This window comes from Tachypleus tridentatus, chromosome 5 (assembly GCF_004210375.1).
Source record: "Tachypleus tridentatus isolate NWPU-2018 chromosome 5, ASM421037v1, whole genome shotgun sequence".
NCBI classification, from domain to species: Eukaryota; Metazoa; Arthropoda; class Merostomata; order Xiphosura; family Limulidae; genus Tachypleus; species Tachypleus tridentatus.
The window spans coordinates 44,339,635-44,360,429 of record NC_134829.1 but is presented as its reverse complement, the minus strand read 5'-3'; the positions used below and the strand labels follow the sequence as shown (position 1 = coordinate 44,360,429).

The 20,795-nt window shown below is 38.6% G+C and overlaps 1 protein-coding gene across 8 annotated transcripts in view; it reads right to left on the bottom strand.

Moving 5' to 3' along the window:
* Window positions 1-349: 349 nt before the first annotated feature.
* LOC143251043 (sulfotransferase 1C2-like) overlaps window positions 350-20,795 on the bottom strand; it is a 61,428-nt gene continuing 40,982 nt past the window's right edge. For all 8 annotated transcript variants that reach the window (XM_076502357.1, XM_076502359.1, XM_076502362.1 and 5 more), the window contains exon 2: window positions 350-5,730. In XM_076502357.1, the coding sequence (XP_076358472.1) occupies window positions 4,746-5,730 (985 nt within the window). In that variant the 3' untranslated portion in view covers window positions 350-4,745. The remainder of the gene's footprint in view (window positions 5,731-20,795) is intronic.

Here is a 20,795-nt window from a genome sequence, read left to right as displayed (position 1 = left end):
TTTTTAATTTCAGTATGATTTCAGACATACTGTACAAATTATTTAAGTACAGAAACTGTTGTAGCTTTAATCTATTCAAAATGGTAGGCGATACGACACGTATCTAAATACATGAGTTTTACCAACGATTTCTTACAAAGTTTCACAGGCATGTCTGTAACTTACTATCTATAATACTAACATTGTCTTATACAGGCATACTTCACAGTGATTTATCATATTCTCAGGTTTGATTAACTAAATGTTAGCTCACAAGAGAAGTTAAATAAAGTTAATATCTGTGTATTTTGTTATTGTTAAGTTATTATTGTATATTATGTTTTTATAAAATTAATTAAGACAACATGTTGTACTCAATACTTATCTTTCTTTATTAAATCATTAATTTTTAACATAAATATTTTATTAGAAATTCTGATTTTTGTTATACAGAAAACTTAATGTTTAATGAAAGCTTACCAAATTTCGACAGAAACACAAATCATATCGTATCGATACAAATTAAGAAAATAGCCAGCTGTGGTCCGCCGTGTGCACATTCACCAAACGATATAGTTCCAATTTACTCTAATATTTTAATTGTGTATCTGAAACAAAACGTTCCGATGTTTAAAAGAAAAGCTAGGACGAGGAATAGAATAAAAACTAAATGTTCAATTAATGAAAAACTGATTTCACCTAAAATATCGATCACACTTAATCAATAAACTTATTGGTTTCATGTAGAAAAAACAAATGTTAAAAAGCAATAAAACCACATACATACAAAATGTTCTGATGATAATACTAACTTGGATTAACAAGAAGTTCGAGTGTCTGTTAGATGTCTTTTTATTTATGTCTTAACACAACGATTAATTTATTGTATGTACAAACGACATTACATGTATCGTTCAGTTGGGTAACAGTAGTAACGATATATTATTTTAAGGGGTTTCGATACTCGTGATGGACAGGGCACAGATAGTTCATTGTATATCTTTGTGCTTAACCACAAACAAATGGTATATTACTACATGCTCAATTCAATGGAATTTTCAGCGTCTGAGGTAAGAATACCACAAGTAAGGTTGTGAAATGGTAAATATTTAAAGGATGGTAAAAAGACCGGTGCACCTGTAGGGAAATCACCTGTAGAGTGGAAAGGAAGGTTATGTTATTACTTAGTAAAACCACAATAAATAAATGTTTTAAACTTTTTAATCCATGAGAAATGTTATCGAATAAAAGATACTTTATATACAAATCTACGATATATAGATGTGTTAGATGCTTGTTATTGGTTAGTTTTCAATCTCGCGTAAAGTACTCGAGGGCTATATGCGCTAGCTGTCCCTAATTTTGTAGTGTAAGACTAGAAGGCAGCTTGTCATAACTACCCACAGCCAACTTTTAGGCTAGTCTTTTTACCAACGAATAGGGGAATTGACCGTCACATAACGCCCCCAGGGCTGAAAGGGCGAGCATGTTTGGTGTGACGGGAATTCGAACTCGCAACCTCAGGATTACGAATCGAGTGCCTTAACTACCTGGTCATGTCAGGCCGAGATGCTTGTTATACAAGTTTCATATACATGTAAACAGTGAGACAAAATCGGAGAAATATATTTTAAAAGTTTGCAATTATGAATTGACATGAACGTTAGAAGTTGCCGTAAATCGGAGACACGGGCAAATAAAGTAACGTGTTTTATAAAGCATATGAGAAACGTATACAAATTATAATAACGTATTTTAAAAAAAACCTATGAAATGTAGGTCTTACACATTTCATTTTTACGAACCTCTGTACACGTAACAAAAGCCCAGAACCAAAGAAATGATTAAAGATATAAATTTTTAAAAAAAATTGTGTGAAATGCATATTTTTTAAACTGTATCGTGGTGTCACCTGGTAGTGGTTTTGCTTTTGAAAATCTTAACAATGGTAAATTTTTTTTGTTCCATGGGTCAGTTCCAGTGTTCGATTTTACGTGAAGTTGAAAATAAATTCATTAGAGAACAAACTGATATTCAGTTTACTTTCAACTTGTTTTTTTTTTTAATTTCGATCGAGAATTAGACAGTCAAAACTTTAGAAGGGTGTATGGAACTGCTAAATGTACTCATATGTAACCTTGATAAGTTACCACTACACTGAGTAAAGTATAAGACTATAATGAACAGGGAGAACATTCTTATAAAATAAAAATGAGTTACTTCAGCTTCTGAATTCGAAACCTGTTTTTTAGTGTCATAACTCCTTACTTAACTTTGAACCACAGGCGAGTTCAGATCATTCTATTAAGGGCATTGTATTATACAGTTTTGGTCTGAATTTTGTGCAAGAGGACATTTCGCATTAACCGTCCCTAATTTAGCAATGTAAGACCAGAAGGATGGCAGTTAGTCATCATCACTTACTGCTAACTCTTCAGGTACTCTTTTACCAACGAATAGTGGGATTGACCTACACTTATAATGCCCCCCCCCGGTTGAAAGGGCGAGCATGTTTGCTATGGCGGGTATTCGAACCCATGACCCTCAGATTACGAATTAAGCGTCTTAACCACCTAGCCATTTGTTGTATAGATATTGTATTTGCTCAGTCTGTTGATTGTTTATTTAAAGTCAAACAATAATACACATACAATGGGCAGCCTGTGCTCTGTTCACCAAGGTTATAGAAACCTGGATTCTAGCATTGCAATCCACTGAAATACCGCTGTGCCACTTGGGGACAGTGTATTGAAACTAATGATCTTGCAAATTTGTGGTTTATAAATTTGCTAAACCACAATGAGCTAATTTACTTTAAATACACTGGTAATCAATAGTAGGGTCTGGTAAGGATTCCAAATAATTCACAGGCCGAGAAACCGACCAATCAGAGTATTGGTTACGATATAATTATGTGCTTATGTACTAATAACATGTTATAAATGTGTATATATATATTAATAACACGCTAAAAGTGTTGCTAACGTTTCCAGTATAACAACTCAAAAGTTTCCAAAACTGGAACTTTTTCGATTATCACTTACCTTACCTGGTCGTCAGTGGGGCTAGCGCCTAAACGGCTCTGGCTATCACTACAAACTTTTTCCAATTTACTTGACTGGTCTGTAAGTGTTCGCTTTTTGATATTTCGATAAAAATCCATACATACAGATATATATATTTAGGTATAATATAAGTGGTAAATATATCATGTTTGTACTTAAATATATTTTCAACTCAGTTCAACCCATCGGATGGCACTACATATCGATGAATAAACACGTGACAGTTTCTAAGGGTAAAGTATGTACTTTATAGGGGTATAACAAAAAAGTAAACAGACCAGAGTATTAACAATTATTAATTTTAAAATGAAATGGGAATCCTCCTATAAAACGTAATGAAACAAAAATTAAAACTCCAATCAGAAATAATTAATAAAATTTAATTGTTAGATTAGCCTGCCTCCCCCATCCCACAGTGACAAAGAGATATGTCTGCAGACTCACACCACTAGAGCCCGGGTTGTGATATCCGTGGTGGGCAGAGCACACACAGCCCATTGTGTAACTTTGTGCCTAATTGAAAAAACACACAGAAAACAAACTAATTTATCCTGTATATAAGTGTATATAGCTGCCAAGGTAAGGTTTAAAATTTTAAAATTGTGAATGTGATTTTAATTTTGTTTCATTACATTATATAACATGATCCTTACTACATTTTAAAATTCATAATTTTTAACAAACCCATGAACCACTGAGAAGACGGGTAATTTTTATGAAAGCCTGTTAATTGCCTGTCAGAAAAAGCGAAATTTCAGAGGGGTTAGCTGACTCAAAGGAGAAAAAGAAATGTAAGCTGTAAAGATATGAAAAGATAAGTGTACATATCGTAGTAAACCTCACAAAACTTTGTTGATCGACGATGGCATAATATTTCACTATAAGCCCGATAGATGGGGATACAAAAATGTGAGTTTTTTATTGTAAAAATATTTAGTCTATAGGAATGATATGCGTTATTGTAGTTGTTATTATTTACAATTAATTCGCGTAAATAGAATATTTTTTTACCGTCAATACGTGTATAACATTTAATAAACGATTGAATAATTTTATTCATTAGGTTACGTTAAAACTAAATAAAAATTTAATTACATTTAATAAATGGTGGCAACGGCTGAGGTTAAACAAAGGTAAACACATTGTGTTTGTTACTAAACACAAAGATACACAATGGGCTATTTGTATTGAAACTCGGTTTCTAGCAATATAAGTCCGCAGACATACTGCTGTCCCGCTGTGGGGTAAATAGAAACTGACCAATGAAATTCACGTTCGAAGTGAATAATATCAACAAGTTCAACAATAGCGGTTTTGGCGTCTACAACAATATATTTGTTTATATTTTATTAACTTTCAGAACTTAACTGACAATTTTTATATATCTGAGCTTCTACTTAACAAATCAAAGTTTAATAATTTTATAACTACATAAATATAGAAACCATATTATATTAGTTTATATTTTCTTTCTTCAGTCTAAATATCTACCGTAAGATAAAACATATACTTTAATTAAGGGCGAAATTTTAAAACAATCCTTTCAACAATACACACATGTTAAAATACACCCTCAATATAAGCAAGCTTTTCATAAATTTAGTGGAATAACCAACTTTGCACATGGGATTAAAACAGCTTTCATAACGTTCGCAATACATTAAACTATATTTCTGATTGGATTTATTCATTAATGTGATTTTAGTTTTCATTTATATCGGTAAACAAATCAGGCCATAAACTAGCAATATTCGTTCCTTTTGTTTTTTCCTTAAATTTTTCCCTCAAAAGTTTTGACTGAGAAGCAGAAAAATAATTTTTCCAGTCGCCCACAACTCCTTTTCGAACGAATTTCATTTCTTTAGGCATTTCTAACTTTTTGTTTTTAAAGTACTCGTTGACATATTTAAGCCCTTCAGGTGAATCATTCCGCCATAAAACAGGATTGGAATAAAAGTTTTCCATTTGTTCATTCAAATGTTTCCTCATATAACCTGAACTCGTCTGATAAAGAATCTTATCCATTAATTTTTCATCAGATTCCAACAAATCTTTGTACGTTTGACCCAGGAAACTAGCAATCTTCAAGATAACAGCTCGTGTGTCAGCTTTCATTTCCTCGTAAGTGATGAACAAGACGTTGAGATCGTGTCTGTGTTCATACCACGATAAAAGATGGTCGAAGTAATCACCCCAATCATTTTCGCCATTTATAAATACCTCAAAGAAATCGTCGAATGTTCCATCTGTAAACTGATACTCTGGAAACATCTTAGTGTGATGGTAAAAGGAAACACAACAATCTTTAGGGTTTCTAGCTACATAGATGTATTTCGCTTTAGGAGAGTAAGGGTTTAAATGAAATGGCAGGTGTGTTTTGATGGCTCCGGGACGTGGCATGTCTTCTGCAGTTTTGGGCCCTAACATTTCCATAAAAGGAGAACGTCTTTGAAAATCTTCAAAGCTTTCGAAAGGCTTCCCTTTGCTTAGAATATTGTGTACAATATGTTGTGCCCAGGTTGTTCCACATTTCGGAAAAGTTACGACAAAAATATCATCATCTCTTGGTTTGTATTGGACAGTGCCTCTCACGCATTCAGGAGAAAAGGAAATATTCATTGGCAAACCAAAAATTTGTTGATACATAGGCTTCTTCCTGACTTGGGCCATTTTACCTGTTTTTTTTCTGAAACGAGAAAATATTTTGTATTAGTTTAGTTATTATTTTTGTATACATTTAAAACTTGTATTAATCATACTGGAGTTAACCCTAATGGTATTTAAGAAGAAATGAGAGTTGGATGAAACATAAAACTCCATTACTTTGCTTAGTAATAACGTAGGTATTAATATGTAATACACTAAATTTGTAATTCAACAGGACTAACTGATAAAGTAAAATATTACAACCCAACAAGTCAAAGTAATGAAGTAAAAGCTTAACATTTACCAAATCAAAGTGATTGGGTATTATGGATAAATATGTTGTTGATATCATGTAACCAATTTCAGAAATCCTCATTTTACTTCGCTTGTTGATAAGTCTGTCAAGAACATGGTTTAGATTACACAGCTGACAAAGAATGTCCAATTGAGTTGTTTAGAAAATACGGAAGAGTCATGGCTGTACACCTAGTTATGTAATTCTATTGTTGTCCAAGAGATGCCGCCACTTCAGTAAGTACACACGTTCGTTCTGTTCGAGTGGTAAGAAACCCGACCTATTTTAGCTCCACAGTTCTAAAATATTATTTCGTTTTAGTGATGAATTTTTCTTTGATATTAGAATAGCCTCATAAATATTTAAAATATTAATTAGAGTAAAATAATAAACATTTACTGAATGTGAATCATCTTATGGTGAACACAGAGGTTTGTAAATTTCGCTTAATACTAAATATTCTATCTGGTTTTGAGCACATGGCAACATAATGGGATATCCATGCTGTACCCATCGTAAGGATTGAGTTCTGAAAATATTAGCGTTATACGCTCTCAACCAAACCTAAACAACAATAAAATTACTGGCTTTTTATTATATAGCTTTATTCGTTGAAAGATGTAATAATAAAGCCTTTTAACTATTTTACTGTGACATTTTTACTGAAACAAACAAAAACGACAAGCTACCCAATCCAGTTTTCCTCGATTAAAACAGAACATTTTTGGCCATTTGTACTGGATAAAAAGAAGACATTTCCCACAGTTCTTTGGCGTTGTGGCTGCGAAAAGGTGACTGAAATATGTCAGTGCATCACAAACTAAACTAGCAAGCACAAGAAACATGGAAGTCTACAAATGACACAAAGTGGTATTAAAGAACCGTTTAGAACCACCTATACAGATGTGGCTGCTTTCAAAATGTTTCTGTCAGCTTGTTCTACTTCTGACTATCGTGAAATTTCGACCTTCCCAACCGAATTACAAAGGCATAAAAGGTTTAGATCTGTTTAATTAATTATGCTGAGAATGTGGCTTTATTAATATATACTGAATCTAATCTCAGCGGTTAGACCATAGTACTAGTGTTAGACCATAGTACTAGTGTTAGACCATAGTACTAGTAGACAGTATGAAGACTTGAGGATGATGTATTACACTTAAATATTTATCAGTTAACAAACAAAAGGCCCGGCTTTGCCAGGTGGATTAAGGCGTCCGATTCGTAATCTGAGGGTCGCGGGTTCGAATCTCCGTTACACCAAACATGTTCACCCTTTCAGCAGTGGGAGCTTTATAATGTGACGGTCAATCCCACTATTCGTTAGTAAAAGAGTAGCCAAAGAATTGGGTGGCGATGACTAGCTGCCTTCTCTCTAGACTTACGCTGCTAAATTAGGGATTGTTAGCGCAGCATAGCCCTCGCGTAGCTTTGCGTGAAATTCAAACAAATGAAAACTTGTCTCTAAAAGATACGTCCAAAACCACCACCTTTGGGAGTTTCCAGATCGAATGCACTTTTATTACTTAGCAAATAGTAGTGTAAAGACATTACTTGGCTACTTATTAAAAAACACTTTATATAAGGTTTTTCATATAAATGTAAATGATTAATTACAAACCACTAGAAATACAATATAATGACTTTTCACTTTTGTATTAGTTTGTTATTTTTGCGAGATGTTTGAATATTAAGAAAATTTAGTTATGACCCTACAGTCCAGTTTGGCGTAGCCTAATGGGTATCATGTCCAGATTTTAAACCAGGCGACTGACCATTTGTGTTCTCTTGCTACAAAAACGAGACCCACGAGTCCATGAGAACAACATAAGAGTGACTGTCAAATTCCTCCGTTCGATTAGATAAGAGTAGTTCAATCCTTGGTGGTGAATGATGCTGAGTAGTTACCATATATTAAGTCTAGCAGTTTAAAAGTAAGAACAGCCATGTATCTTTGAGCAAGAGCTCTAAAACAAAAAAAAATCTTATCACCCCTAAAACAGAAATAAATCGTATATGCTACAACTACCACGCAGCGGGTATTTAATTTTACCAAAAAGAAAGTGTATCAATTACAGAGTTCTCGAAAACGATTTTCTTTCTTTACATTATTCGTTTATGTGTGTGTGTGTGTGTGTGTTTTCGGTTAGAATAACGTATTTTCAGGTAAAACAACTATTTCACAGAGTATTAAGAAAGCTTCACAAGATGTCCGATGGACATCACGGTACAGATAACGCTTCGTTACTTTACGACATCTGAAGAAATTTATCAAACAAGAGAAAAAGACAAATACGACACGTACAAGACTATGATCTTCAATAACAAACAGAGTCAAACCGATTAGTTTCTTAACATCTGTGCATTGCGAGTTCCCTCTATGCTAAAACGTAACACGTGAACAAAGCCAGGCTGCTCAGAGCACACACTTTATCTCGAGCCACTACACAATTTCCCATGTCAAAAGATAGTTGTCTATTCTAGAAGCGCCCGGCATGGCCAGGTGGTTAAAGCAGTCGACTCGTAATCTGAGGGTCTCGGGTTCGAGTCTCCGTCACACCAAACATGCTCGCTATTTCAGCTCTGAGGGCGTTATAATGTTATGGTCAATCCCACAATCCCATTAACTCTTGGGCTACTCTTTTACCAGCAAATAGTGGGATTGGCCGTTACCTTATAACGCCCCCACAGCTGAAAGGGCGAGCATGTTTGGTGCGACAGGGATTTGAACCTGCGACCCTTAGATTGCGAGTCGAATGCCTCAATCCACCTGGCCATGCCGAGTCAAATGGTTTCGTTGACACGATAGATGGATGACAAAGTATTATATATATTCTAATTTATTTTCACTAATACTTTTGAAGGAATACATGAGCACATATGCTGCTATTTTTCTGCCCTTGTCTCTGAAGTGCCGATAGTGAAGGTAACTGTTCCAGCTATATATATCTTGGGACTTACAACGCTAGAAACCGGGTTTCGATACTCATAGTGGGCAGAGTATAGATAGCCCATTATGAAGCTTTGTGCCTAACTACAAGCAAAACAACATGCATTATGTGTGTATATTAAATGATTTAATTAACTAATTTAAAGTTGTACATAGGATTTAACTTGAACAAAAATACGTATGTGTACCACACAAAGACCCAAGACAACCCTTAATGAAGCAAATACTCATTCACTTATACATGTACACTAAATTCACATGACAATTAAATAACTAGAAAATAATTAAATAACTATACACAATTTCAGACAAGGTGGAGTTTTGATAGCAAGTTCTCCAGTGCAGCCATAGATTTCAGTAAGGAACTCCAATTTCTCTGCTCTTGTCTCTGAAGTAGATGGTGTGGTGCCAGTAGAGGATGTCACTGCTCTAGCTATTGTCTCTATGACTGGTTGTTGTGGTGCCAGTAGTGGAAGTCACTGCTCCAGCTATTGTCTCTATGACTGGTTTGTGTGGTGCCAGTAGTGGAAGTCACTGCTTCAGCTATTGTCTCTATGACTGGTTTGTGTGGTGCCAGTAGTGGAAGTCACTGCTCCAGCTATTGTCTCTATGACTGGTTTGTGTGGTGCCAGTAGTGGAAGTCACTGTTCCAGCTATTGTCTCTATGACTGGTTTGTGTGGTGCCAGTAGTGTAAGTCACTGCTCCAGCTATTGTCTCTATGACTGGTTGGTGTGGTGCCAGTAGTGGAAGTCACTGCTCCAGCTATTGTCTCTATGACTGGTTTGTGTGGTGCCAGTAGTGTAAGTCACTGCTCCAGCTATTGTCTCTATGACTGGTTTGTGTGGTGCCAGTAGTGTAAGTCACTGCTCCAGCTATTGTCTCTATGACTGGTTTGTGTGGTGCCAGTAGTGTAAGTCACTGCTCCAGCTATTGTCTCTATGACTGGTTTGTGTGGTGCCAGTAATGGAAGTCACTGCTCCAGCTATTGTCTCTATGACTGGTTGTTGTGGTGCCAGTAGTGGAAGTCACTGCTCCAGCTATTGTCTCTACGACTGGTGCGATGAATGCATTTTAGTCATCACTCCTGGGGTTATGGCGAGAGTTATGGAGCAGTGACTTCCACTTTTATACACTTCTGTTTATGACATAACTCTGCAAAGGTCCTGTCAGGATGATGGATGTGATGGTCTCACTGAAAGTGAACACGTGTTATAACATAAAGGTCCTGTCAGGATGATGGATGTGATGGTCTCACTGAAAGTGAACACGTGTTATAACATAAAGGTCCTGTCAGGATGATGGATGTGATGGTCTCACTGAAAGTGAACACGTGTTATAACATAAAGGTCCTGTCAGGATGATGGATGTGATGGTCTCACTGAAAGTGAACACGTGTTATAACATAAAGGTCCTGTCAGGATGATGGATGTGATGGTCTCACTGAAAGTGAACACGTGTTATAACATAAAGGTCCTGTCAGGATGATGGATGTGATGGTCTCACTGAAAGTGAACACGTGTTATAACATAAAGGTCCTGTCAGGATGATGGATGTGATGGTCTCACTGAAAGTGAACACGTGTTATAACATAAAGGTCCTGTCAGGATGATGGATGTGATGGTCTCACTGAAAGTGAACACGTGTTATAACATAAAGGTCCTGTCAGGATGATGGATGTGATGGTCTCACTGAAAGTGAACACGTGTTATAACATAAAGGTCCTGTCAGGATGATGGATGTGATGGTCTCACTGAAAGTGAACACGTGTTATAACATAAAGGTCCTGTCAGGATGATGGATGTGATGGTCTCACTGAAAGTGAACACGTGTTATAACATAAAGGTCCTGTCAGGATGATGGATGTGATGGTCTCACTGAAAGTGAACACGTGTTATAACATAAAGGTCCTGTCAGGATGATGGATGTGATGGTCTCACTGAAAGTGAACACGTCCTGTTGATGGATGTGACACTGAAAGGTCCTGTCAGGATGATGGATGTGATGGTCTCACTGAAAGTGAACACGTGTTATAACATAAAGGTCCTGTCAGGATGATGGATGTGATGAAAGTGAACACGTGTTATAACATAAAGGTCCTGTCAGGATGATGGATCTCACTGAAAGTGAACACGTGTTATAACATAAAGGTCCTGTCAGGATGATGGATGTGATGGTCTCACTGAAAGTGAACACGTGTTATAACATAAAGGTCCTGTCAGGATGATGGATGTGATGGTCTCACTGAAAGTGAACACGTGTTATAACATAAAGGTCCTGTCAGGATGATGGATGTGATGGTCTCACTGAAAGTGAACACGTGTTATAACATAAAGGTCCTGTCAGGATGATGGATGTGATGGTCTCACTGAAAGTGAACACGTGTTATAACATAAAGGTCCTGTCAGGATGATGGATGTGATGGTCTCACTGAAAGTGAACACGTGTTATAACATAAAGGTCCTGTCAGGATGATGGATGTGATGGTCACTCACTGAAAGTGAACACGTGTTATAACATAAAGGTCCTGTCAGGATGATGGATGTGATGGTCTCACTGAAAGTGAACACGTGTTATAACATAAAGGTCCTGTCAGGATGATGGATGTGATGGTCTCACTGAAAGTGAACACGTGTTATAACATAAAGGTCCTGTCAGGATGATGGATGTGATGGTCTCACTGAAAGTGAACACGTGTTATAAGTCCTGTCAACACGTGAACACGTTATAACATAAAGGTCCTGTCAGGATGATGGATGTGATGGTCTCACTGAAAGTGAACATAACGTGTTATAACACTAAAGTGAACACGTCCTGTCAGGATGATGGATGTGATGGTCTCACTGAAAGTGAACACGTGTTATAACATAAAGGTCCTGTCAGGATGATGGATGTGATGGTCTCACTGAAAGTGAACACGTGTTATAACATAAAGGTCCTGTCAGGATGATGGATGTGATGGTCTCACTGAAAGTGAACACGTGTTATAACATAAAGGTCCTGTCAGGATGATGGATGTGATGGTCTCACTGAAAGTGAACACGTGTTATAACATAAAGGTCCTGTCAGGATGATGGATGTGATGGTCTCACTGAAAGTGAACACGTGTTATAACATAAAGGTCCTGTCAGGATGATGGATGTGATGGTCTCACTGAAAGTGAACACGTGTTATAACATAAAGGTCCTGTCAGGATGATGGATGTGATGGTCTCACTGAAAGTGAACACGTGTTATAACATAAAGGTCCTGTCAGGATGATGGATGTGATGGTCTCACTGAAAGTGAACACGTGTTATAACATAAAGGTCCTGTCAGGATGATGGATGTGATGGTCTCACTGAAAGTGAACACGTGTTATAACATAAAGGTCCTGTCAGGATGATGGATGTGATGGTCTCACTGAAAGTGAACACGTGTTATAACATAAAGGTCCTGTCAGGATGATGGATGTGATGGTCTCACTGAAAGTGAACACGTGTTATAACATAAAGGTCCTGTCAGGATGATGGATGTGATGGTCTCACTGAAAGTGAACACGTGTTATAACATAAAGGTCCTGTCAGGATGATGGATGTGATGGTCTCACTGAAAGTGAACACGTGTTATAACATAAAGGTCCTGTCAGGATGATGGATGTGATGGTCTCACTGAAAGTGAACACGTGTTATAACATAAAGGTCCTGTCAGGATGATGGATGTGATGGTCTCACTGAAAGTGAACACGTGTTATAACATAAAGGTCCTGTCAGGATGATGGATGTGATGGTCTCACTGAAAGTGAACACGTGTTATAACATAAAGGTCCTGTCAGGATGATGGATGTGATGGTCTCACTGAAAGTGAACACGTGTTATAACATAAAGGTCCTGTCAGGATGATGGATGTGATGGTCTCACTGAAAGTGAACACGTGTTATAACATAAAGGTCCTGTCAGGATGATGGATGTGATGGTCTCACTGAAAGTGAACACGTGTTATAACATAAAGGTCCTGTCAGGATGATGGATGTGATGGTCTCACTGAAAGTGAACACGTGTTATAACATAAAGGTCCTGTCAGGATGATGGATGTGATGGTCTCACTGAAAGTGAACACGTGTTATAACATAAAGGTCCTGTCAGGATGATGGATGTGATGGTCTCACTGAAAGTGAACACGTGTTATAACATAAAGGTCCTGTCAGGATGATGGATGTGATGGTCTCACTGAAAGTGAACACGTGTTATAACATAAAGGTCCTGTCAGGATGATGGATGTGATGGTCTCACTGAAAGTGAACACGTGTTATAACATAAAGGTCCTGTCAGGATGATGGATGTGATGGTCTCACTGAAAGTGAACACGTGTTATAACATAAAGGTCCTGTCAGGATGATGGATGTGATGGTCTCACTGAAAGTGAACACGTGTTATAACATAAAGGTCCTGTCAGGATGATGGATGTGATGGTCTCACTGAAAGTGAACACGTGTTATAACATAAAGGTCCTGTCAGGATGATGGATGTGATGGTCTCACTGAAAGTGAACACGTGTTATAACATAAAGGTCCTGTCAGGATGATGGATGTGATGGTCTCACTGAAAGTGAACACGTGTTATAACATAAAGGTCCTGTCAGGATGATGGATGTGATGGTCTCACTGAAAGTGAACACGTGTTATAACATAAAGGTCCTGTCAGGATGATGGATGTGATGGTCTCACTGAAAGTGAACACGTGTTATAACATAAAGGTCCTGTCAGGATGATGGATGTGATGGTCTCACTGAAAGTGAACACGTGTTATAACATAAAGGTCCTGTCAGGATGATGGATGTGATGGTCTCACTGAAAGTGAACACGTGTTATAACATAAAGGTCCTGTCAGGATGATGGATGTGATGGTCTCACTGAAAGTGAACACGTGTTATAACATAAAGGTCCTGTCAGGATGATGGATGTGATGGTCTCACTGAAAGTGAACACGTGTTATAACATAAAGGTCCTGTCAGGATGATGGATGTGATGGTCTCACTGAAAGTGAACACGTGTTATAACATAAAGGTCCTGTCAGGATGATGGATGTGATGGTCTCACTGAAAGTGAACACGTGTTATAACATAAAGGTCCTGTCAGGATGATGGATGTGATGGTCTCACTGAAAGTGAACACGTGTTATAACATAAAGGTCCTGTCAGGATGATGGATGTGATGGTCTCACTGAAAGTGAACACGTGTTATAACATAAAGGTCCTGTCAGGATGATGGATGTGATGGTCTCACTGAAAGTGAACACGTGTTATAACATAAAGGTCCTGTCAGGATGATGGATGTGATGGTCACTGAAAGTGAACACGTGTTATAACATAAAGGTCCTGTCAGGATGATGGATGTGATGGTCTCACTGAAAGTGAACACGTGTTATAACATAAAGGTCCTGTCAGGATGATGGATGTGATGGTCTCACTGAAAGTGAACACGTGTTATAACATAAAGGTCCTGTCAGGATGATGGATGTGATGGTCTCACTGAAAGTGAACACGTGTTATAACATAAAGGTCCTGTCAGGATGATGGATGTGATGGTCTCACTGAAAGTGAACACGTGTTATAACATAAAGGTCCTGTCAGGATGATGGATGTGATGGTCTCACTGAAAGTGAACACGTGTTATAACATAAAGGTCCTGTCAGGATGATGGATGTGATGGTCTCACTGAAAGTGAACACGTGTTATAACATAAAGGTCCTGTCAGGATGATGGATGTGATGGTCTCACTGAAAGTGAACACGTGTTATAACATAAAGGTCCTGTCAGGATGATGGATGTGATGGTCTCACTGAAAGTGAACACGTGTTATAACATAAAGGTCCTGTCAGGATGATGGATGTGATGGTCTCACTGAAAGTGAACACGTGTTATAACATAAAGGTCCTGTCAGGATGATGGATGTGATGGTCTCACTGAAAGTGAACACGTGTTATAACATAAAGGTCCTGTCAGGATGATGGATGTGATGGTCTCACTGAAAGTGAACACGTGTTATAACATAAAGGTCCTGTCAGGATGATGGATGTGATGGTCTCACTGAAAGTGAACACGTGTTATAACATAAAGGTCCTGTCAGGATGATGGATGTGATGGTCTCACTGAAAGTGTACACGTGTTAAACATAAAGGTCCTGTCAGGATGATGGATGTGATGGTCACTGAAAGTGAACACGTGTTATAACATAAAGGTCCTGTCAGGATGATGGATGTGATGGTCTCACTGAAAGTGAACACGTGTTATAACATAAAGGTCCTGTCAGGATGATGGATGTGATGGTCTCACTGAAAGTGAACACGTGTTATAACATAAAGGTCCTGTCAGGATGATGGATGTGATGGTCTCACTGAAAGTGAACACGTGTTATAACATAAAGGTCCTGTCAGGATGATGGATGTGATGGTGAAAGTGAACACGTGTTATAACATAAAGGTCCTGTCAGGATGATGGATGTGATGGTCTCACTGAAAGTGAACACGTGTTATAACATAAAGGTCCTGTCAGGATGATGGATGTGATGGTCTCACTGAAAGTGAACACGTGTTATAACATAAAGGTCCTGTCAGGATGATGGATGTGATGGTCTCACTGAAAGTGAACACGTGTTATAACATAAAGGTCCTGTCAGGATGATGGATGTGATGGTCTCACTGAAAGTGAACACGTGTTATAACATAAAGGTCCTGTCAGGATGATGGATGTGATGGTCTCACTGAAAGTGAACACGTGTTATAACATAAAGGTCCTGTCAGGATGATGGATGTGATGGTCTCACTGAAAGTGAACACGTGTTATAACATAAAGGTCCTGTCAGGATGATGGATGTGATGGTCTCACTGAAAGTGAACACGTGTTATAACATAAAGGTCCTGTCAGGATGATGGATGTGATGGTCTCACTGAAAGTGAACACGTGTTATAACATAAAGGTCCTGTCAGGATGATGGATGTGATGGTCATCACTGAAAGTGAACACGTGTTATAACATAAAGGTCCTGTCAGGATGATGGATGTGATGGTCTCACTGAAAGTGAACACGTGTTATAACATAAAGGTCCTGTCAGGATGATGGATGTGATGGTCTCACTGAAAGTGAACACGTGTTATAACATAAAGGTCCTGTCAGGATGATGGATGTGATGGTCTCACTGAAAGTGAACACGTGTTATAACCTGTCAGGATGATGGATGTGATGGTCACTGAAAGTGAACACGTGTTATGATAAAGGTCCTGTCAGGATGATGGATGTGATGGTCACTGAAAGTGAACACGTGTTATAACATAAAGGTCCTGTCAGGATGATGATGGATGTGATGAACACGTGTTATAACATAAAGGTCCTGTCAGGATGATGGATGTGATGGTCTCACTGAAAGTGAACACGTGTTATAACATAAAGGTCCTGTCAGGATGATGGATGTGATGGTCTCACTGAAAGTGAACACGTGTTATAACATAAAGGTCCTGTCAGGATGATGGATGTGATGGTCTCACTGAAAGTGAACACGTGTTATAACATAAAGGTCCTGTCAGGATGATGGATGTGATGGTCTCACTGAAAGTGAACACGTGTTATAACATAAAGGTCCTGTCAGGATGATGGATGTGATGGTCTCACTGAAAGTGAACACGTGTTATAACATAAAGGTCCTGTCAGGATGATGGATGTGATGGTCTCACTGAAAGTGAACACGTGTTATAACATAAAGGTCCTGTCAGGATGATGGATGTGATGGTCTCACTGAAAGTGAACACGTGTTATAACATAAAGGTCCTGTCAGGATGATGGATGTGATGGTCTCACTGAAAGTGAACACGTGTTATAACATAAAGGTCCTGTCAGGATGGATGTGATGGTCTCACTGAAAGTGAACACGTGTTATAACATAAAGGTCCTGTCAGGATGATGGATGTGATGGTCTCACTGAAAGTGAACACGTGTTATAACATAAAGGTCCTGTCAGGATGATGGATGTGATGGTCTCACTGAAAGTGAACACGTGTTATAACATAAAGGTCCTGTCAGGATGATGGATGTGATGGTCTCACTGAAAGTGAACACGTGTTATAACATAAAGGTCCTGTCAGGATGATGGATGTGATGGTCTCACTGAAAGTGAACACGTGTTATAACATAAAGGTCCTGTCAGGATGATGGATGTGATGGTCTCACTGAAAGTGAACACGTGTTATAACATAAAGGTCCTGTCAGGATGATGGATGTGATGGTCTCACTGAAAGTGAACACGTGTTATAACATAAAGGTCCTGTCAGGATGATGGATGTGATGGTCTCACTGAAAGTGAACACGTGTTATAACATAAAGGTCCTGTCAGGATGATGGATGTGATGGTCTCACTGAAAGTGAACACGTGTTATAACATAAAGGTCCTGTCACGGATGATGATGATGTGATGGTCTCACTGAAAGTGAACACGTGTTATAACATAAAGGTCCTGTCAGGATGATGGATGTGATGGTCTCACTGAAAGTGAACACGTGTTATAACATAAAGGTCCTGTCAGGATGATGGATGTGATGGTCTCACTGAAAGTGAACACGTGTTATAACATAAAGGTCCTGTCAGGATGATGGATGTGATGGTCTCACTGAAAGTGAACACGTGTTATAACATAAAGGTCCTGTCAGGATGATGGATGTGATGGTCTCACTGAAAGTGAACACGTGTTATAACATAAAGGTCCTGTCAGGATGATGGATGTGATGGTCTCACTGAAAGTGAACACGTGTTATAACATAAAGGTCCTGTCAGGATGATGGATGTGATGGTCTCACTGAAAGTGAACACGTGTTATAACATAAAGGTCCTGTCAGGATGATGGATGTGATGGTCTCACTGAAAGTGAACACGTGTTATAACATAAAGGTCCTGTCAGGATGATGGATGTGATGGTCTCACTGAAAGTGAACACGTGTTATAACATAAAGGTCCTGTCAGGATGATGGATGTGATGGTCTCACTGAAAGTGAACACGTGTTATAACATAAAGGTCCTGTCAGGATGATGGATGTGATGGTCTCACTGAAAGTGAACACGTGTTATAACATAAAGGTCCTGTCAGGATGATGGATGTGATGGTCTCACTGAAAGTGAACACATAAAGTGTTATAACATAAAGTGAACACGTGTTATAACATAAAGGTCCTGTCAGGATGATGGATGTGATGGTCTCACTGAAAGTGAACACGTGTTATAACATAAAGGTCCTGTCAGGATGATGGATGTGATGGTCTCACTGATGAACACGTGTTATAACATAAAGGTCCTGTCAGGATGATGGATGTGATGGTCTCACTGAAAGTGAACACGTGTTATAACATAAAGGTCCTGTCAGGATGATGGATGTGATGGTCTCACTGAAAGTGAACACGTGTTATAACATAAAGGTCCTGTCAGGATGATGGATGTGATGGTCTCACTGAAAGTGAACACGTGTTATAACATAAAGGTCCTGTCAGGATGATGGATGTGATGGTCTCACTGAAAGTGAACACGTGTTATAACATAAAGGTCCTGTCAGGATGATGGATGTGATGGTCTCACTGAAAGTGAACACGTGTTATAACATAAAGGTCCTGTCAGGATGATGGATGTGATGGTCTCACTGAAAGTGAACACGTGTTATAACATAAAGGTCCTGTCAGGATGATGGATGTGATGGTCTCACTGAAAGTGAACACGTGTTATAACATAAAGGTCCTGTCAGGATGATGGATGTGATGGTCTCACTGAAAGTGAACACGTGTTATAACATAAAGGTCCTGTCAGGATGATGGATGTGATGGTCTCACTGAAAGTGAACACGTGTTATAACATAAAGGTCCTGTCAGGATGATGGATGTGATGGTCTCACTGAAAGTGAACACGTGTTATAACATAAAGGTCCTGTCAGGATGATGGATGTGATGGTCTCACTGAAAGTGAACACGTGTTATAACATAAAGGTCCTGTCAGGATGATGGATGTGATGGTCTCACTGAAAGTGAACACGTGTTATAACATAAAGGTCCTGTCAGGATGATGGATGTGATGGTCTCACTGAAAGTGAACACGTGTTATAACATAAAGGTCCTGTCAGGATGATGGATGTGATGGTCTCACTGAAAGTGAACACGTGTTATAACATAAAGGTCCTGTCAGGATGATGGATGTGATGGTCTCACTGAAAGTGAACACGTGTTATAACATAAAGGTCCTGTCAGGATGATGGATGTGATGGTCTCACTGAAAGTGAACACGTGTTATAACATAAAGGTCCTGTCAGGATGATGGATGTGATGGTCTCACTGAAAGTGAACACGTGTTATAACATAAAGGTCCTGTCAGGATGATGGATGTGATGGTCTCACTGAAAGTGAACACGTGTTATAACATAAAGGTCCTGTCAGGATGATGGATGTGATGGTCTCACTGAAAGTGAACACGTGTTATAACATAAAGGTCCTGTCAGGATGATGGATGTGATGGTCTCACTGAAAGTGAACACGTGTTATAACATAAAGGTCCTGTCAGGATGATGGATGTGATGGTCTCACTGAAAGTGAACACGTGTTATAACATAAAGGTCCTGTCAGGATGATGGATGTGATGGTCTCACTGAAAGTGAACACGTGTTATAACATAAAGGTCCTGTCAGGATGATGGTCCTGTCAGGATGATGGATGTGATGGTCTCACTGAAAGTGAACACGTGTTATAACATAAAGGTCCTGTCAGGATGATGGATGTGATGGTCTCACTGAAAGTGAACACGTGTTATAACATAAAGGTCCTGTCAGGATGATGGATGTGATGGTCTCACTGAAAGTGAACACGTGTTATAACATAAAGGTCCTGTCAGGATGATGGATGTGATGGTCTCACTGAAAGTGAACACGTGTTATAACATAAAGGTCCTGTCAGGATGATGGATGTGATGGTCTCACTGAAAGTGAACACGTGTTATAACATAAAGGTCCTGTCAGGATGATGGATGTGATGGTCTCACTGAAAGTGAACACGTGTTATAACATAAAGGTCCTGTCAGGATGATGGATGTGATGGTCTCACTGAAAGTGAACACGTGTTATAACATAAAGGTCCTGTCAGGATGATGGATGTGATGGTCTCACTGAAAGTGAACACGTGTTATAACATAAAGGTCCTGTCAGGATGATGGATGTGATGGTCTCACTGACATAAAGGTCCTGTCAGGATGATGGATGTGATGGTCTCACTGAAAGTGAACACGTGTTATAACATAAAGGTCCTGTCAGGATGATGGATGTGATGGTCTCACTGAAAGTGAACACGTGTTATAACATAAAGGTCCTGTCAGGATGATGGATGTGATGGTCTCACTGAAAGTGAACACGTGTTATAACATAAAGGTCCTGTCAGGATGATGGATGTGATGGTCTCACTGAAAAGTGAACACGTGTTATAACATAAAGGTCCTGTCAGGATGATGGATGTGATGGTCTCACTGAAAGTGTTATCATAAAGGTCCTGTCAGGATGATGGATGTGATGGAAAGTGAACACGTGTTATAACATAAAGGTCCTGTCAGGATGATGGATGTGATGGTCTCACTGAAAGTGAACACGTGTTATAACATAAAGGTCCTGTCAGGATGATGGATGTGATGGTCTCACTGAAAGTGAACACGTGTTATAACATAAAGGTCCTGTCAGGATGATGGATGTGATGGTCTCACTGAAAGTGAACACGTGTTATAACATAAAGGTCCTGTCAGGATGATGGATGTGATGGTCTCACTGAAAGTGAACACGTGTTATAACATAAAGGTCCTGTCAGGATGATGGATGTGATGGTCT